This window comes from Ictalurus furcatus, chromosome 18 (assembly GCF_023375685.1).
Source record: "Ictalurus furcatus strain D&B chromosome 18, Billie_1.0, whole genome shotgun sequence".
In the NCBI taxonomy this organism is placed as follows: Eukaryota; Metazoa; Chordata; class Actinopteri; order Siluriformes; family Ictaluridae; genus Ictalurus; species Ictalurus furcatus.
The window spans coordinates 4,076,631-4,097,979 of NC_071272.1; the positions used below are offsets into that span (position 1 = coordinate 4,076,631).

At 40.4% G+C, this 21,349-nt stretch overlaps 1 protein-coding gene across 1 annotated transcript in view; it reads right to left on the minus strand.

The window, feature by feature from the left end:
• Window positions 1-21,349, minus strand: part of sfswap (splicing factor SWAP) — a 117,357-nt gene that overhangs the window by 47,169 nt on the left and 48,839 nt on the right. Inside the window, exons 11-13 of the mRNA XM_053649353.1 lie at window positions 18,307-18,388; window positions 17,711-17,944; window positions 147-331 (exon numbers count right to left, since the gene is read on the minus strand). Of these exons, the coding sequence (XP_053505328.1) occupies window positions 147-331; window positions 17,711-17,944; window positions 18,307-18,388 (501 nt within the window). The remainder of the gene's footprint in view (window positions 1-146; window positions 332-17,710; window positions 17,945-18,306; window positions 18,389-21,349) is intronic.

A 21,349-nucleotide genomic window follows, 5' to 3' on the forward strand; every position in this document is an offset into this window, starting at 1 on the left:
ACAAATACAATAAATGGCTGAAGCTAACAAAACCTCAAGAGTAGCCATGTTTGAAGCCAAAAATGACTGATGTGGTCATACATTTTCTCACATATTCCACCATGAAATAAAACACAACTATGAGGTAGTACAGGACACAGACATACCTCGGGAGGAGCGAAGGGCTCCTCGGCTCGTTTGAGCTCAGCGTCGGGACCACGCAGCGTCTGCAGAAACAGAGCGGCCTTCCGTTTGCGCTCGGCCTGCAGCTGCTTTTCCTTCCACTCTTTGGAGGCTTGAGCCAGCTTCTCGCGTGCCGCAGCTGCCAAACGGTCCTCTAGCTTCTGTTTGGCTGTGTTGCGAAAAAGAGAGCAGGGTTACAAGTGCTAGTGATGAAGATTAAGTGTGGAATTAAGAATCAGCTACTGTGTGGAGGGCTTCAAATGATTAGAGATTTCCACTTTGTTGAAGGAATATTCCTGCATCTGAAGCGTATGCGAGATTACCACAAAAAAAAAAAAAAAGAATCCCAAACCACATATAGAAAAGAATACAAAGTAAGAATAACCAGTATACTGAAACCTCAATTATAATGGAAGTCAGTTGTTTTGGGGAAAGTTTACAACAGGAAACCATGCACTGATACCCTTAGAATATAGTTGCACAAGCCAGACTTCTAACTGTTGCTACAGAGTATGGTATTTTTCATCAATAAACCTGGCCAAAAACTGCCTACCTTCATTGGAAGAGAGTGTCTGCAGCCCAACATTTTCTCATGGCAACTGTTTCAAATAAAACTCTAATAACTGGATGGCAAACATTTTTTTTTTCATATTTTTTTGAAATGACTATATCTTGCTCTGAATCATAAATACAAAAGTTGTTTCCCATAGAAATGTTACTAATCAATCAGAATACAACCTTCAGGACAACGTATCAGACATGCCAAAGGTTTAAAAGTAAACATCTTCTCTATAAGGCAAATCAGTTAAAATTCTTGCTACAAATTTGTGTAAATTACATGGCTTAATCATGCAGTTTCCTCCTTTACAACATCAGGAGGATCCAGCATTTCTTTCCACTCAGGGTTTGCTTCAGTCCCTTGTCATCTCAAGATAGGACTACTGCAACTCACTCCTGGCAGGGATTCATATGTCTAATCAGACTCCTACAGCTGATCCAGAATTTCCCAAGATCTCCCACTGCTAAACGATATGGCCAAAAGTATGCAAACACCAGACCATCACACCCATATGACGGTCTTCCCACAAAACTGGAGGTGAATTATTGTCTGGAATGCATTTGTATGCTTTAGCATTAAAATTTCTGTTCAGTGGAACTAAATACCCCAGTCCTGTTCAGGCATGACAATGCTCCTGCGCACAAAGTGAGGTCCATGAAGAAATGATTGCTGTGCCAAGGTTGGTGTGTAAGAACACGAGTGGCCTGCACAGAGCCTTTAGTTCTACTGAACACGTTTGGGATACTGTAAATTGGAATGCCGACGGCGCTCCAAGCCTCCTCGCCCAACATCAGTACCTGATCTCACTAATGCGTTTGTGGCTGAAAAGGCACAAATCCCCAAAGCCACGCTCCTAGTGGAAAATCTACTGGAAAGCCTTCCCAGAAGAGTGTAGGTTTATATAACTTAAAAGGAGCCTCTAGCACAACTCCACTGGACCCACCTTCCTTTAAAAGAACGAGGAAGTCATGCTTCAAGACTCTTCTCTGCACTGGTACCCAGATGGTTTAATGAACTTCTAAACTGCTTTGGGGCTATTTTGTTGCTGGAGGTTCAGGGGCGCTAGTAAAGATTGATGGCATCATGAATTCTGCCAAATTCCAGTATATTTGAGCCTAAAACTGATATTCTTTTCAGGGCAGTCGTGACACAATATTAATTTAAGGATGCAATGTAATCCAAGAGCCTGAACTACAGTGATGGTAATGGTAGCAGTAGAGTTTAGAGAGAGGATATAAAATGGTATTCTAACCAATCTGATTACTAAGAGAGTATGCTAAGGGTGGTACGCGTCCATGAAAGATGGTATTACTGTACAATGATGCTCTAAACTTCATTTAAATTCATGTCAGCCTCCACGACCGTGTATTTTTCTGAACGTGTTCCGCCGCGGATCAGCTGCGCACTGCAAATGCGTCTTATGTGAAAGCACGATGGTGCACGCTGCTTCCACCCTGCATACGGAGTATGTTTGAACCAGGCGTAATTCTTTGATTTTAAGGCTGTTGAACTCACAGTAGTTCTTGCTACACCGGGATGCTATAAATTTTTATAGAAGAGTCACTAGAACACAGCCGTAAGCAGAAATGTGAAGAGGACAATCTAGCGGTGCGAGCGTACTGAGTGACTCGCATGGCGTTCAGAGAAATGTTCTCACAAACTGCTTCCTGTCAGACAAGAAGTTTATGATCCACTTACAACTTTGCAAGCTTATGCTTGGTACATTGAGCTTGATAGTTCTGTCATGGCTGCAAAGTTTGTCTGTACAAAAAGTCATTATGAAGCAACGTTTAATGCTAAAATCCTGTAACTTCACAGATAGCCTTTGTCTGTCTGATTCCGTGTTTCCGCTAGTGAGATAATGTGGTTCTCACTGCTGCATTAGCAGCAATCTAACAGCAGTGTTCATTTCCCATATGGTGTGCCAAACTACCAGTAACTGTTACTGTATAGTTCACTTACCTTAAAAATACATTAACAGATGTTACAATTAGGCTAATGTAAAAGTCATACGCATCGCTTGACTGCATCAGCGTATTAGTCACAGCATGGGTAAGACAGAATCATGGTCACCTCATGTCCTTCTCTGACATTATTAACAAGAGAACAGCTCATCTAGTTGAAGAGACCCCTGACTGGGTCTTTAAGAGCTGGTCACCTAAGCAAAGACAAGTTGGAGGTGGAAGCTACATTTCTCAGTTGAGCCGAAGTTCAACAGCTCAATTTAGCTCGAGTGGGTTCTCCAGTCGATTTCTTGAAAATTGCGAGAAAACAAGTGATTACACAAGGGTGGCAAAACACTGTGCCTATCCTCTGGTCTAAAAATAGGACTCCTGCCATGCAGCGTTATATGAAACACAGTGGGAACAATATAGGTGAGCTAAAACACTCCGCTCTCATTAATGCAACAACGAATACAAACAGAAGAGGGAAGGCTGTGGAGAAATGGACAAGGATGGCCAGAAAACAAGAACAATGACTTGTTCGGACATGCCCCTACGTGTCTTAAAAAACAAACTATTTGATCTATAATAACAAATCGGTGGCATATGGCTGAGTGCTTGCTAATAGTGTTTTTGATTACTTTATCATGCTGCACCTTCAGGTGTTTGCTTAAAAAGAAATGATACACAAGTTGACAAACCAGTAGCCCTGGCACCCATGACAAGCAAATTGTATCCAGGCTATTCTTGTAATTTTTTTTTTTAAAATTCATAATTCCTTAGTACGGAGCCGCCCTAGTGGCAGGTAAGAGAAAAAAAAAAAAACAGCCATGTCTAATCCGTGCCCTCGGTTTTTATCCTTCGGTTTTCTATTTCTTGAGAAATAGAAGAGAGAAGCTCGAATGTACAGTGAATGTCCAATATAAACCCAACTTTAACGCGGTGCGCACGGATTGCAAAACCGAGGGTACGGTTTACAAAACCGAGGGCATGGATTACACACGGCTGGTTTTTTTTCTTACCTGACACTAGGGGGGGCTCCGTACCTCATTGAACAAATAGACTCAACAACTAGAAAATAAATAAAAACAAATAAATCTACTCTTAACTGACATGCAAGAAAAGTATATGGCCAAAAATATGTGAACACCTAACCATAACACCCATATGGGCTTGTTGAAGATCCATTCTAAAACCATGGGCAATAATATGGTGTTGGTCATGCCTTTATTGCTATAACATCACCATCTTTTCTGATAAAGCTTTCCAACAGATATCAGTACGTGGCAGTGGGGATTTGTGCTCATTTAGCCATAGGAGCTTTAGGCCAGGCAGTGGGGTTGAGGTCAGGGCTCTGTGCGGGCCACTCATTTTCTTCCATTTCAGCCTTGGCAAACAATGTCTTAATGAATTTTGCTTTGTGCACTGGGGCATGGTCATGCTGGAACAGGTTTGGGTCCCTTAGTGCCGTTCCAGTGAAGGAAAATCACAATGCAACAGCACTGTGACATTCAGGACGATGACGTATGGCTGGATGTGATGGTCAGGTGGATTTGGCTATATTCTGGCAATATACTGTTTGTTGCCCATTGGGCTAAAAAAAAATAAAAGGAAAAAAGTATGATTTGTCAACCCTGTGATGGATTTTTCTTGCCCAATTTTTTCATAAATTCACTTTAAATTCTGATCCAGCACAGACACCTATACTGCATACAAACGACATTGAAAAACTTCACCTTATATCTGCCTTATCTCTTACAGCTACTAACCAGTTCACCACACCAACCAGGATTCCTCGTCATTCTACTTTTTAGCAGTCGTTCCATGACGTCATCAAATCCAACAGAACTGAGAGTGCACCATGAAAGGAATTTCAAGGCAAACAATCTGATGTATATATTGAGCAAATGTTAAATTTTTAGAAAATCGGAAGACGTTTTAAGTAATTAATGTTAAAAGTTGAAATGTTCGGCTTAAATCCAACAGAAAAAGGAAATCTGAAGAGAGTGAGAAACTATAGCTGACACTACCCTAGCTTACTTAAGATTTTTCTGCCAGGAGAGAAGCAATTCTAGCTGGAGACATTAATCAGGACGCCTGTGTGACTGATCAATCGATGGTCTGTACTATTTTTAGTTCCACCTGTAAATCCTGGTTCAGCTCGCATGGTACCTGGGCAAGAAGGATCACCAAATTCAGCACAGGTACTTAAGTTTTGCATGGCTTCTTTACCTATTGGCTCATTTCACAGTTTTGAGGTGTAACTTTCACATTCCTTTTTAGTAAATCCCATTGTCATGGCGCTAATATATCGTCCACGTCAACAAAACAAGGCCGTTCTGAGTGAATTTGCTGTATTAGTGGGGGACCTAGTTACTAGGCATGAAAATCATTTGTTGACGTCATTTGACTTTGTTCAATGGGTATCTGGTCCCACGCATTTTCCCGGCCACACTTTAGATCTGATTTTAATCCATGGTTTCTCAGTTTCTGATGTTGAAATCAGTAGTGCGACTTTCTCCGACCACAGGCCTGTAATCGTTTCCGTCCCCCTTACTGGCCGTTCCCTCAGAAGACCATCTCTGGCACGCTTATCTCAGACCCTTACTCAAAGCTCCAGTGAAGAGTTTTCCGCAGCATATCATGGAGTATGTAACTGTTTGGAAATGGATTCCACTCTGCAGAACATGGATGAAGATGAACATCTTGATCTTTTTAATTCTACCCTAGCTTATTGAAGATTTTTCTGCCAGTAGAGAAGCAATTGAAGCTGGAGACTAAGGAATTCTGGATTCCATTGCGTCTTTTGACGGATAAAAATCATAAGCCTGAGCCAGTGCCCTGGCATACTGATACTACACGCTCACTCAGACAGGCTTGCAGACGTCCCGGACGCAAACGGAAAAAGGACAGAATGCAAGTTTCTTAAGAAATTGTGAAAAATTCTTATAATATGTTAAAGCAGCAAAGGCCGCAAAATGTAAATATTTTCCCGAACTTATTACAAATAATTGTCATAGACCTAAAGTTATTTTCTCCACAATTAATTTTGTTTTAAATCAGTCAGTGCATCCTCTTTTGGAGCCTTCTACTTCTCTTTGTGAAAAGTTTTTTTTTTGCAGATAAGACAAACAAACATTACCTTAAGATCTCAGATGTCTCATTTAGAGTACACCTTGCCTGACGTTTCATTATGCTCCTCTACTTGAACTGAGTTCGAGCCAGTCGATTTAGTTTTATGTAGGGAAATTATTGGTCACTTAAACCAACTATATGTCCCCTGGATGTTATTCCGCCTCTATTATTTAGACAAATATTTGATACGATTGATCCTGGCATGCTTTCGGTTATTAACAAATGCTTATCTACTGGTTCCTTTCCAAATTGTCTTAAATATGCTGTGGTGTCCCCATATCTTTAAAAAAAAAAAAAAAAAAAAACAATCCCTGATCCTTCCTCTCTGTCCAATTTTCATCGTATTTCTAATTTCTTTTAGCTCCAAAATTCTCAAGAAAGATGTATTCAGTTCCAGTCTTATTTGAGCGTAAACTCTATCCATGAAATATTTCAATCGGGTTTTAAAGCCCTACACAGTTCTGAATCTGCTTTTTTAAGAGTCTCAAATGATATTTCAATTGAGACTGACTCTGGGCAATCCATGGCCCTACTCTTATTAGATCCGAGTGCTGCGTTTGATTTGGTCGACCATGAGATCCTGTTGTCCAGTTTGGAGATATCAGTGGGCTTGTGCGGCACAGTATTACAATGGTTCCGCTCCTATTTGACCAACAGGTGGTACACTGTTTGTATTGGTGATCATTCCTCCTCTAGTATACCTCTCAATTGTGGCGTTCCGCAGGGATCAATTCTCGGTCCTGTATTGTTTTCCCTGTATATGCTCACTCTGGCTTCTATTCTTAATAGGTATGGAAGATCTTTTCATTTATATGCTGAGGATACCCAGATTTACCTTCCCTTAAAACAAAATGATAAACACGCTTTACAACCACTGATGGCCTGTTTAAATGAACTCAAGCTATGGCTTTCTAGCAACGTTCTAAGCCTAAATGATAACAAAACTGAATGAATCTTATTTGGACCGAAGGAAAATTGTGCTGTTGACCTTGACCTTGGTTCTCTTGCACCATATAAAACCTACTGTGCTCGGGTTAGGGTTCGATAAGCAGATCAGTGCGGTTGTAAAGGTTTTTTTTTTTTTATCTTCGCCTTCTTACTAACGTAAAACCCTTTTTATCTTTGTGTAACCTTCAATCAGTGATTCACACGGCTATAACATCTCGTTTAGATTATTGCAGTTCGCTTTACTACAGTGTCTCTCAGTCTTGCCTTTTCAGTTTACAGCTGGTGCAAAATGCAGCTGCCAGAATTCTCACGGGGACTTGTAAATACGAGCCGGTTACACTTAACTTAATCAACTTACACAGACTCCCTGTTAAGTACAGAATTGGATTTCAAATTTTATTGTTTGTTTACAAATCCCTCAATAACCTGGCCCACTCAGTATCTAGCTGAATTGCTCCACACGTATCTTCCATCTAGAACGCTGCGATCTTGCGACCTTGGTTTGCTCACGATACCCTGCTCCAGACTTTAAAAAAAACGAGGCGACCACGCCGTCGTGCTTGCCAGTCTGAAACTTTGGAATAGTCTTCCTTTCCATATCAGACCTGCCCCTTATATCTCAGCTTTTAAAATCTGCTCTAAAGACATGCTTATTTTCTCTGGCTTTCAATAGTCTGTGATCACTGTGATTTATTTTCTTTTTATTATAGTACTTATCATTTACTCTGCTGTAGGTTTATGTAGTTATTTTTATATTGTACAGCACTTTGGTCAACCTTGGTTGTTTTTAAATGTACTCTATAAATAAATATGATTGATTGATTGCTGGAGTGGAAACAGAAACACCATTAAGAACTAGGAGTAATTTGTAGAGCTGAGCCGAGCTGCACTGTCTGGTGGAAAGGTGCTATATAGCCTGGAGATCAGATGACCTTTACAAATTAGCTGAGACAAAATAGGAGGATTTACTCCCCGTACTGAGCAGGGCATAACAGTGTGCACATAATATATTTACAGGCATTGACATGTGCATGCATGTGCACAGTAAAGTGCACACTGTGTCGTAAGCTGAGTTAGTGCAGTACCAGAGCTCCCTAAGATTACACGTTGCTGAACAAAAATGACAAAAGAACAGTTATTTTGGAAGACACCAGACTATGGTGCATTCTGTCTTCATCTAGGATTCCTAGTTTCTGTCGACTTGCTCCATTTTTAGTCCGGCAAAATCATTTATCAAATATGTAACAGACTATATAAAGTGACTTATACTCCTTGGTCCTTAAAGCTTGCAGATTGTCTCAAGCCGTGGCAGATTTAGGGGTAAAATTCAGACCACAGACCTCTATCTGAACTAAAGCTAGATCCCAAAAGTGTCTAGAGTAAATCCAAGTAAAATCTGTATGTCTATTTTACTGAAATATATGTTGTGATGTATGTTTGTAATACGTTTTGCCATTTGAAGAAGACAGTGTTATAACACATACAGCTGCAATCAAAATTATTCAACCCCCAGTGCAAATCTGGTTTATTGTCAAAATGTACAGACTTTCAGCTGTTTGCGATGAACAAATCAAAGAAAAGCAAATGAAATAGTTCAACACGACGGATGCTTCAAGTGGTTTCCCCAAATTCAACTGAAAATGCAACTTATAATGACTTCTCCACTTACAAAATTATTAATGCCCTTCATGGCAGGCATTTTTAGTACTTAATAGAGCACACATTTGCTGTTATGACCTGCAACGTTCCTGAGGAATCTTATCCCATTCCTCATGAGCAATGACCTCCAGTTCAGTAATATTCTTGGGTTTGCGTGCTGACACCGCCTTCTTGAAATCCCACCAGAGATTTTCTATGGGGTTCAAGACAGGTGACTGTGATGGCCCTGTAGAATCTTCCAGGACTACCTCTGCAACAAAGCTTTCATAGAATTTGAGGTGTGCTTGGGATCATTGTCCTGTTGGAAGGTCCAATGACGCCCAAGCTTCAGCTTCCTCACAGACGGCATGACGTTTTCTCCTAGGATTTCCTGATACGTCAATGAATCCATCTTGCCTTCCACACGCTGCAGGTTTCCAGTGCCAGTGGATGCAAAGCAGCCCCAGAGCATCACCGAGCCACCACCATGCTTGACTGTGGACAGAGTGTTCTTTCTTCATTCTTCTTCATCCAGACATACCGCTGATCCATCGTGACAAAAAGTTCCAGTTTTGTTTCATCGCTCCACAGAACAGAATCCCAAAACTTCTGTGGCTTATTTATACGATTTTGAGCCGACTTTTCTTGTGCTTTTGGGTCAGTAGTGGTGTACGTCTTGGAGTCGTATGATAACCTGGCGTGATAACCTCCTGCATTTAGTATGCGCCTTACTGTGCTCACTGAAACCTTAGTGCCTGCTGCCACCAAGTCTTGCTGCAGGTCTTTTGCAGTCACTCGAATGTTTTTCACAACATGCTTTCTCAGAAATCTGGTTGCAGCTGTTGATAGCTTCCTTTTTCTGCCCCGTCCAGGTAGTGTACACTCAACAAACCCCAAGCCAGTTCAGGTATTTCATGTGTTCCAGCTCAAGCACACCTGGTGCAACTAATAAAGCCCTTGACAATAAACCTGATTTGCAATGGGGGTTGAATAATTTTGATTGCAACTTTATGTCTAGGAAAACTGGAAAAGACGTTATGCGAACTTTTGCACTCCAAGTTATGGGAAAAATTTATTGAGCACATTCTTAAAAATAATGAGAAATTCAGGAAATGCGCATGAATATTTGTCATGCTATCCTCATAAAAGAGTTCAGTGACTTAAGTTCAAAAGTTATGTCAATACTTAGGCAGGGAAAGTTATGCATGTTCAGAAAAGGGTTAAGTCAATTTCCAATTCAGATATGCAAATAAAATTTCTGGGCTTCACATTCGGATTATGCAAATTACATGTATGGGCTTCCCATTCAGATTAGGCAAATTTCCTCCATCTTGAAGTTGCCAGATTTCACCGAGACAGGTTTTTTCGATAGTATCTAGACCATCACTTTTAAATACAAGCACTTGACTTTGTGTGATAGTAAACACAGACTGAAGCAGATCCTCATTTTTTCCTGTCAAATGTATTATGAACTCTCATAAACGCAAGATACCACTTAAAAATAAACTAATAAACTATGCTATATGAATGAGACAATGGCAAGCATTCAAATAAACTAATAATAGCAGTAGCCATTTAAGGCAAATATATTGCCGCGTAAATAATCCTACTTTATCACATTAACCGTTGCAAATTTTGTAAAAAACAAAACGTTATGTGGCCATGAGATGCTAAATCGAGGTCATGAGATCGTAATGTGTGAACAGGATTTAGACCGCGTTATCAAAAGTTTTAATGGTCTACTTTGATTTTTTGGATTTCATAAAATAATTTGATGTACTCTCTGATAAAGAAAACATACCCACGGTTAAAAATATAAGCTTACCAAACATGTTACCTGCTACACTCACTGTTCACTTTAAATCTCAGCGATCCATACCTATTTCTAGCCATTCTTTTTTGAGAATACTTACAGTGCACATCATGACTATCAGACTTACAACAATGCTGTTACAACAAATTGACATACAGCGCTGATGCCTGTAGTCGAGTCTGAAATCTGAATACTGATGTGCGCAACTCCCCACTACTCAAGCGTAGCGAACTATGAACACAGTTCTGGGAAACTTACACACCCTCTCGCATGCTCGAAGTAGTGCAAAAGCTCATAAAAGAGACAAAAGAAATGAATTGGCTCAAAGCAGCCACCGGTAATCACACCATGGTTCTGTGATCCTTTCACAGCCCATTGATACAGATTGATACAGAGCTTCAGGCCAATCGATAGCCCCTCAGAGTATCCCAGCATGCCGCTGACTGAACTCTCTCCTGTGCCGTCATCTATTCCACTTTCCCCAAGCTGTAGTCAGTCGGTGCATGAAGCTTGCCTTTTGGTGCTATTTGTCCCAAACTCTCTCTGGCTAACAGTTCATAGTCTGAACTACTATAATGGAATGTTTCGTAGTCTATTCGGGTCAAGATTTTACTAAAAGAAACACTGAAACAGAACTAAAAATTGTATGTTATTTTAGAAATAGTGAATGGGTAATGCAATATCATGGTATACACACACATTGTAATGATTGCACAATGTGTGTGTGCACATGTGGATACCATGACACAGCATTACCCATTCAATAAAAAGGTGAAAAAAAAAGAGATGGATAAGACACAACAGATTATATTTTATATATATATATATATATATATATATATATATATATATATATATATATATATATATATATACACACATATATATACATATATATACACACACACACACACACACAAACTGCAATCAAGGGGTAAGGCACCACAATCCAAACTAGTGCAAAAATAGCCTCAGATTCTTAATAATCTGTTAAAAGGAACAGATAAATCCGTCCAATTATTTCCAATCTGGCTTTATTTTGTTTGTCATGTGGATTTGAGAGGCTCACAGCTGCGCTGTTTTACAGTGTTATTGAGAGCCGTGGCAAATTTATGCTTGATGAATCTGCACTGACACAAGGGGCTGTCATCAAAATGCTATAATCACAGTTGTAATCATGACTATAGTCACTGTGTTGTTTGCAAGGAAATATCTGTAACTACTGTTTGATCCCAGGCACCATTCGCATGACACCTGAGGTGGAAAGCTTAAAGTGGCCACTATGATCAGCTAACTAGCTACTGATTTTGTGTGACAACAGGGCCTTGCAGTGGTACCGCTCAACACTCTGGGAACACCATCACCAGTATGAAGCCTGTTGTGGGGGATGCTTTTCATCAGAAGGGACTAAACTGTTCAAGTTTGAGGGCAAGACGGATGGCGCCAAGGCAATCCTAGAACACCAACTGTTCTAGTGTGTAAGAGACATGAGACTTGGGTGTAGGTTTACATTCTAACACATTCTAACAGAGCAAAGACCATAAGCATACTGCAAAAGCGACTCTGGAGTGGTTCAGAAACAAAAACTTTGCTTTTCAACAACAGCCCCCGTCTAATCTGACGGAGCCGAGAGGATTGGTCAAAAACATCAGGATCCGGATGGGAAAAGTTGACAGAGACGTATCTCGGAAGCTTTGCTGCAGTAATTGCAACCAAAGGTGGTTCTATCATGTATTGAGCCAGAGGGGTGAATACTTATGCAGCCAACAAATGTCTGCTTCTTTGTTTATTTGACCTTTGTGTCACGATGTACAAAATATTTGCACCTTTAAAATGTTAGACATGGGAAACCAATCCTAATGAAGTCGATTTCAATTAAAGGTTGTGAAGTTACAAAATGTGGACACGTTCAAGAAGGCTGTAAATATGAAAATTATTTCAGTAACCATTACTTATTCTCATATATCTCACTTCTTTGTTTCCACACACACACACACAGTATCAGAAAACGAATCGAATATATTGGATGCTTAAAAAACAAACAAACAAACAAAAAAAAACACTATTTTTCAAGAGTACTGAACATAAAAAGGGTTAAAAGGCCTCGCTGATTATGGAGAAATTGTCGCCGAGGCATGCGATGCATTAATGCACAGCCTATATAAGCACATGAGGGAATATGATCCCAGAGCAAACTGGCATTCTGCAGTGAGGAAGCGTACACGGACGTGTCCATCTCCCGCCGTAACCCTGAGCTAGACTTTCACGTAATTACACAGGATGGACATGAATCACTCGTCTGCCAATGGTCACATCGCTCGCACTACAAGCTTGGACACTTTATTTAATGTCATAGGAACATGACAGGAAGCAGGTCAGCCTCTCCACTACAGAGACTCTCAAGTGAGTGCATGATTATTACACACTCCACACAACGCACGTCGATTTCTTTCATTAAGGTGATCACTTTACTAATCTACTGTTCATTTGTTTTGTACGGCAAATTATGCAGTTCATATTAAAGATGCATTAATATTACTCAATTATCGTGCCCGTTAACTTATAAATAACGTTCCGATAACGACATCTGGTACCATGTGACACTATGCGACGTTAACCTGGTTTACCCTAATGAAGAGCGAACACCAAATGACATTATTAATCGATTAATAAACAAAACTAACTGTGCTCTGTGGAAATATCAAGAGGACGTACTACAGCATCATCCTACAATACAAGAAACCTGATCAAAAATAACTTCGATAGTAACTCTAAACAGTATGTATCAGGATGGTCAATCGGAGCGTATCAGGAAAAACTCTCGCGTTGAACAACAGTTCAGTTCAGCGAGCACTAAGCACCAAGACACGTGATTTATTTCCCCTTGCACGACATAGGTCTACACTTCACTCTCAAGTGCATTCACTTTCACTGCATCTTGTACTCATTTTTAAGGAGCACACTCGATGATACTGTGCTCATGATTAAAGATGCTGTTTAAAGATCATCGTAAATATAAAACTAAGCACGAGGAGTTCATCTCTAGCAGCACACGGCAGCGACTAATATAAAAAGAGCTAAATAAAATGCTCCGTGAAGGCCCTGATTGTTTAATATTAAGTTATGGTTACTCATTTCAGTGTCTGTTTCGGTATCAATACACGTACTCAAAAAAAAAAATTAAAAAATTATACTGATGCATGCACCTCTAGTGCAACAGCTAGTTCTAGATCAACATACAAGCTGATTCCTAGAACAACCTCCTTGTACTTTTTCAGCATTTGTCTGAGAAAGGTCTGTAATTACAAAAAGAGGTGAAGACAATGTCTTGGTCAGAAAAAAATCGAAAGCATGAAATCACACTTGAATGAATGTGCGCCCTCTGGAATTCATAAATAAATAAATCCGGTATTAAAAGATTTTTTTTTTTTTAAAGGTTCATGTCCTGGACAGCTACTAGGCTGACAGTGCTATGTTTCCTCATTCATTTTTGCTTCCAGACACCGCTATTCATCACAGAGACCATACTGTTTGATGGGACATTTTGTCTGAATTGCAATCACTGATTGCTAAAGATGTTTGTGTGCACCACAAATTTATCTCCAATTTCCTTGTTCCAGATAAATGGTGTGGAGCCCAAAAAATATAAGGCGGGTTAAGAGACTTGTACGTCTTGTCTGAAAATGACCCGTTTTTTCTGTAGAAAATGAACAAATAACTTGAAAAGTGCAGGTGGTTTATCTATGTGGCAAATGACTTTAGTCTGGTTTTTGAGTGTGTGTACTTGCCCTGAGCTTTACTTTTATATAATACTTTTTGAATTGAAAAAGCATCAAGGAACATCAAACAGCATTTAAAAAAAAAAAAAAAAAAAAAAAAGGGGGATTTTAAGAGTGCTAAATGACACCCAAACCGGTTGAACAATCTATGGGCATAATGAAACAACAAAACTGCAATTCATTATCATACAATAATTTAAATATTGCAAAAATAAGTATTGACAATATACCGATCAGCCATGAAAATAAAACCACTGAAAGGTGAAGGAAAAACATTGATCATCTCATTACAATGGCACCTGTCAAGTGGTGGGATATATTGGGCAGCATGTGAACAGTCAGTGCTCGAAGTTGATGTGTTGGAAGCAGGAAAAATGGGCGAGTGTAAGGATCTGAGTGACTTTGACAAGGGCCGAATTGTGATGGCTAGACGACTGGGTCAGAGTATCTCCAAAACAGCAGGTCTTGTGGGGTGTTCCCGGTATGCAGTGGTTAGTACCGACCAAAAGTGGAACAAGGATGGACAACCGGTGAACAGGCGACAGGAACATGGGCATCCAAGGCTCACTGATGTGTGTGGGGAGCGAAGGCTAGCCCTTCTGGCTTGATTCCACAGAAGAGCTACTGTAGCACACATTGCTGAAAATGTTAATGCTGACTGTGATAGAAAGGTGTCAGAACACACAGTGCATCACAGCTTGCTGAATATGGCGCCGTGTATCCGCAGACCAGACAAGAGTGCCCATGCTGACCCCTGTCCACCACCAAAAGAGCCTACAATAGGTACATGAGCATCAGAACTGGACCATGGAGCAATGGAAGAAGATAGCCTGGTCTGAGAAATCACTTTTTTTTTTTTTTAACCTCGTGTGAATGGCCGGGTGTGTGTGTGTGTCGTTTACCTGGGGAAGAGATGGCACCAGGATGCCCTGAAGGCAAGCAGGAGGAGGCAGTGTGATGCTCTGGGCAATGTTCTGCTGGGAAACCTTGGGTCCCGGCATTCATGTGGATGTTACTTTGACACGTACCACCTACCTAAACATCATTCCAGACCAAGTACACCACCTTCATGGCAACGGTATTCCCTAATGGCACTGGTCTCTTTCAGCAGGATGATGCTCCTTGCCACACTGCAAAAAATTGTTCACGAATGGTTTGAGGAACATAAAGAGTTCAAGGTGTTGACTTGGCCTCCAAATTCCCCAGATCTCAATCTGATCCAGCATCTGTGGGATGTACTGGACAAACAAGTCTGATCCATGGAGGCCCCACCTCGCAACCTACAGTACTTAAAGGATCTGCTACTAAAATCTTGGTGCCAGATACCACAGCACACCTTCTTGTGTGGTCTTGTGGAGTCCATGCCTTGACGCAGCAGAGCTGTTCTGGTGGCACAAGGAGGACCTACACAATACTAGGCAGGTGGTTTTAATGTTATGGCTGATGTGTATGTGGCTTAGGTTTCCATTTTCAGTTGACACCTAAGACAACATTTAACATTAAAAAAGTACAATTACTGAAACTTAATAATGACGACGTGCTTGGTGATCCATTCACACTCGGCATATAATGAAACAAAAGCTGTATTTTAGGATGTAGCAAAGTAACATGGCTAATTAAACGTTAGCTCTCTGACTAAGCTTTCACTCTCAAGGGAACAGTCTGAAGCACAGTTTAGTTTTTTTTTATTATTTCAATTTCTGCTGTTTGCTGTAGCTCAATCGTGCGTTCTCCAGTACACCGAATAGTGTCTCATATTTACAGCTATGAACTTCACAACTGTTGCAATGAATTTGTTAATCCGGATCGAAACAGCCAGGGAAAAGTTACCTAAACGCAGCAGAGAGCGGTCACTGGCCGTCACCGGCATCTTAACTGACCGGGAAGACAAATTTGCTCCTATACACAAGACTGTACAGATTTGGGAAATCTTCCAGTCCCTATGTACAACCTCATGAAAAACAGCATGCGTAGGAGATTTACTACTTTTGAGGAGGGAGTTTGGCTTGATTAAGTTTAAATATTGGTTCCTTTTATTACATATAAATATTGCAACATATTTATGACAAAGTAGAGCAGACATATCGTATCAAAAGCTTCGTATCAAATAATACAATACTCCATTCCGGAGTTATCGTACTAACTAATGTTTGAGAGATTAGGAATACTCAGCCTTAGCTAATGTTCTCCGATGTTCCCCTGGTTCCTTGGGAAAAGAGGCACTAATCTGAAAACAGTAAATCTTAAAAAAAAAACAAATAAATAAATAATAGTAAAAAATAAAACCTCAAACGTGTGATTTGAGACAGATGTCTTTTCCTTCTGTGAATCTTTCTAGCACTTTTACTTTCACAGTTACTTAAGTAAAGTTTCCTACGGAGCCCCCCTAGTGTCAGGAAAGAAAAAAAAAAAAAAAAATACAGCCATGTGTAAACAGGGCCATCAGTTTTGTAATCCGTGCCGAGGGCACGGTTTACAAATCTGAGGGCACGGATTACAAATCTGAGGGCACGGATTACAAATCTGGGGGTACAGTTTACAAATCTGACGGCACGGATTACAAATCTGAGGGCACGGATTACACATGGCTGTATTTTTTTTCTTACCTGACACTAGGGGGTCTCCGTAGTTTCCAGATGCTTTTTTACTTGAGTGAAGAATCTGAAGCTGTAAAGTAAATATAAGTCACCTCCTGTGTGTGTGTGTGTTTTTTTTTTGGGTAAATTAAACGACTAGAGGCGTGAGGATTCCTCTCGCATATAGTCGGTGAAAAGGCGGACTTTGCGCCACTCATCCGCATTCGATTGTGCAGTTTACACATCATTATGTCAACAGATTACAGGAAAATGTGTTGGTTAATGTGCAATGTGTGTCAGACAACTGTGTAATGGGAGCAGTTTAGCAATTCCAAACACCTGGACTTCCAGATAGACAAACCGAAAATGCATCAAGAAAATATTTCGTTTAATGTGTCCATTAGGGCGACATTTTGCAAAAAAAGAAGAAAAAAAAAAAAGGTCTACTTCTCTGCTCTGACTTCTTAGTGGATGAAAAAGAAAACAAAAAAAAAAACCCACATACTGCCTCATTTTTGATGGTTCAGACAGTTGGCAGGTATTTTTTCCAAAAGCAGACCAATAGTCGCACTACGTCTCTTTCAAACGATAAACACTGCTTTTAAGGTAAATATAAAATATAGCAAAATGCTGTATTTTACAGAATGCACTGTAATAGTTAAAGGTGCCATCATACAATACTAGTGGTGCTAATATTGCTAACAAGAAAAAAAATGTTGGTAGACAAGATTTTTTTTTTCAGCTGGTTGCCATGACAAGAAAACTGTGAGATCAAGACTCGTGAAAAAAATAATCGCTAATGTTCATCCATCTTGCCCTCAACCTTGACCTTCCCAGTCACTGCTGATGAATAATGCTACTAGCACCATGCTTCTCTGTGGCATGGGTGTTCCCTGGGCCATACCGATGAGCCGTAGCTATGCAAGGCACTGTAGTTACACAAAGTTAGTAGCTAGCTACTTGATAGTAGTGGTATAAAATGGGAAACAGATAGAGCAAACCGTATCACCATAGCAAGGGGACAAAACTCGTGAATGCTACAGTTAAACGTATTGTAACAAGACAAAAAAAATGTATTAACAAGACGCTTTTGCAAACTGTTTCCGTGTGTGTGTGTGTGTGTGCGCGCGCGTGTGTGCGTGTTGCAGTCACACAACCTTGCTTGGCCTCCAGCTCTTCCTGTGAAAGAGTGGGCTTTTTCTCCTCAGGCTGTGCAGGAGCCGCCTCACTTTGTTGCTCCACCCCAGCCATGCTCTGCTCCGCCCCTTCCTGCTCTTCCTCTCTCCCCCTGTCCTCGTCCGAGTCGTCATCCAGACGCACGCGGTTCTTTTCCAAAGGCAGCATGTCGTTCTCTTTGGACTTTATCGCAAAGCAGATGGGGGCAAAGGATGCTGGGAAAACAAGACGAGGACACGTTGGAAGTGAATTCTGATCTGTGTCACTTAGTTACAGCCATTAACCTTTCCTCTGGGGCAGGAAATGTGGCTAGCGCTGATGGTCATTAGGGTTAAAGACATGATCATTACGGCCTAGACACACCAGAACAAGTGTTAACACTGCTACAGTGATGCTCAGCTCACCACTACACTCTGTGGAACATGGGAACCTTCGGGAACAGCAATGATTAGAAGACTAATTGCAGCAGTGCAGGCTTTTTTTTAAATTATTATTTATTTATTTTAATTTAATTTAATTCTGACTAGTGCTTTGGTCCCAGAGGTCAAGTCCATTGAGGTACATGGTCCAACCTTACCTTTAATGAGTTTGCCCTCATTAGACTGTTTTTCAGAGGAACTGTCTGTAGTAGTGCCGTCATCCTTGTGGACTGCAGAGCCCTGAAAGGAAACCAGGGGACAGGAGTCATGTACTACATCAGCAAAATAATCACCCGGCACAAATAACAGCCAAGCTTGCTGGATCGACAGGAATATAACAAAAGACTGTGACTAATCCAAGAGGATCTAGTGTAAGGCTCCTTTTACAATTAAGCAATAACACACAAGCACGAAGCCGAAGCTAATCACAGCCGTGCTGATATCCAATACAATCGCATAACAATCGCAGGTGCATTATTGCTTTTATACAAGAAGAAATCATCATTAACTGACACAATATGGACAACTGTTCTGTTTATATTCGGTCCACTAGTAGAAATAGTTCCAGAAAAAGCAAGACTCTCTGTGTAGCCCGTCGGCTAGCTGTCTAGCTAGCTCGCATTCATTTGTACATTCCTGTTAAAGGTGCTTCCAATCAAACTGGCTTCCTTTCTTCCTTCTTTTTTTTTTTTTTTTATATATATAGGCTTTATATTTTAAACCAAAAGTTACTGATGATACACAAATACTACTGTAGTAACCGTTTCAAATTAGGAAGTGGAATTTTGTGTGATGAATACAGACGAGCCGAGTGATACGAACAGTGAGACGTCCCAGTGTGGTTAGATCAGACATAAGCACTCGTGGAACGCCCTGGAACTAGCTGTTGTAGAACGTTCCTTATATGGGCTAGTATGAGAGAAATGACCATGTATGCGTTAGGAGAAAGACATTTCAGAATTACAGTAAAAAGAAGGAATAAAGCAGAGTTATATTCCATTAAAAGCAAAAAAAAGCCTTGACCATTTCTGGCCTGTCGTATACAGCGTTGTCTCGACCGAGATACTGCACATTGATGGAAAAACACAGATGCAAAAGCCTTCGTGGAACACTCAAGAAGTAACGCAAAAAATATATACGTTTACAGCATGATGGGTGGATGGGTTCCTAATGATAATGTTGTTTTGGGAAGAGAATCTGTATGGCACGGTGTTCGCCTGTGCCATCGAAGCATATTCATTTTTGGCTAAGCAACAGACACAGCTATCCGTCCGCTATTGGCTACGGAAAAACACGCTGTGGTTTCTCAAGTCTGATTGGTCAGACGGTGTTGACAAATATTCTATAGCAGCAGCTTTGACAGGAGTTATGTTTTCTGTGAGGAGATGTTTGTTTAGCAGTTTGGAAAGGTCTGTAGCAGTCAGTGGGAAAGTTTTCAGACATAACAAAGACTTCAGAACAGAGGAGTTTTGTCTTATTAAGCTCAAGAAGGAGAAAGAAAAAAAACAAGCAGAGCTGGTGAGACTTTTTCTAGCCGTTACACATCAAGTGATAAAAGGACCTAGCTTGTTCTGTGGATGTTCCACAACATAAAAGTAACTATAAATTAAAAAAAGAAAAAAGAAAAAAAGTGACGGGTCGTTTTTTAATAAACAGAACATTTTCATGGTTGGTTTGGTAATTGCTGTGGTATAAGAGGAATAAAACTCTTTGGGATGTGCTGTTATAGGAACTCTGGGGTTGTGACAGTAAACGCCGCTTTGTGTCGTCGTCATCGTTTATTTTCCCATAACAACGCGCCGTGTGATGTTTTATTCCTTACTTGAACGTTAGATAACTCTTCATGTGCGCACTCATTACTGAGCTCAGCGGACTGAAAATTTACACCCGCATCACAAGCTGTTGAAGATAACGTGTCTGAAATCACAGCGGTAAATTATGTGACAATCGCTTGGAGGTGACCTACCCACTCAACTGCCTCCCAAATAAAAAATAAACATTCGTCTCCAAAACAACCTAGCTATAAGATCAATATGACGGAAATCCGCTGTGGTGACTGAGAACTTAAGGCACACACTAATGTGTTTTTTCCACCCCCCCAAGACTGCTTTGATATAGCCACTCAATCTCTGTGAACATCACGATGACAACACTAAGACTAGATTAGTTTATAACCTAGCTTTCAGATTTAGACGCTGTACTTTTCCACTGTACAGCGCAGCATTGCAGCACTCAGTAATTGAGCCTGATCCTGCCAAACGAGCAGCATCGTAACTACGTACCCGTGCTAAATTTGGTCAACCTTCGTGCCAAAGTAGCACAGGTGCATGTCGGGATCCCTTGATGAGTCTTGTTCCTCTCAGGGTTCTTAATGTCGGATTTTTTCCTTGCGAAGGTCACCTCTGGCTTGCGCAACAGAGATCTAAACCTACATCTGGATTTCTGTAAAGGTGCTTTGTAACAAAGCCTATTATTAAAAGAACTACATAATTACAACCGATTTCAATTAAACTGGAAGCATCCTTTTTGGTTCTGGTGGATTTAGGCGTCAATATCACAATTTTATCAAACAGTTAGATGTTTCAGGTTGGTTTTCATTTATTCACGCAAAGTGCTTTTTCTTTCATATAATATTTGCCAAATTGAAGTTAGGACAAATCTCAAATGATTGCCCTTGTTGGTAAAATAAGTATCAAATCATACATTTATTAGCTAACCCACCAGACTAGTAAAAGCTCCATTGCGTTGACTGGATCTGACTAGGCTAAAAAGTGGTAGCTAACGTAATGTAATAATATGTTAGCTAGTTGTTTACGTTAATATAGACTAAGGGAAACAAAAACGTTTACGACAATTATCCAAGTTCCTAATGTAGCATATTGTGTTTGTATTCGTTGCCCAAAGTTTCAGCTGTGAGATGTGGGGACTGTACCATGAAGGTAGTTGTACAAACTCAACCAAACCAATCCAACCAGGCTTTATTGGTACCATGACACTGGTTTATCAACTATCTCGGTCAACTCAGGTTTTGATCCTTAAGATATGATTAGTCCACGAGCATGTGCACATAAAAGCGCGACATCGGCACTGAACAACCAGTAGCATTCAACATGGAAAAACGCAGCATACCCACGGTGTTGAACAAAGAAAGTAGACGTCTTCTGTTAATTAAAAATAATTTGTATGCATCAATATTATCCA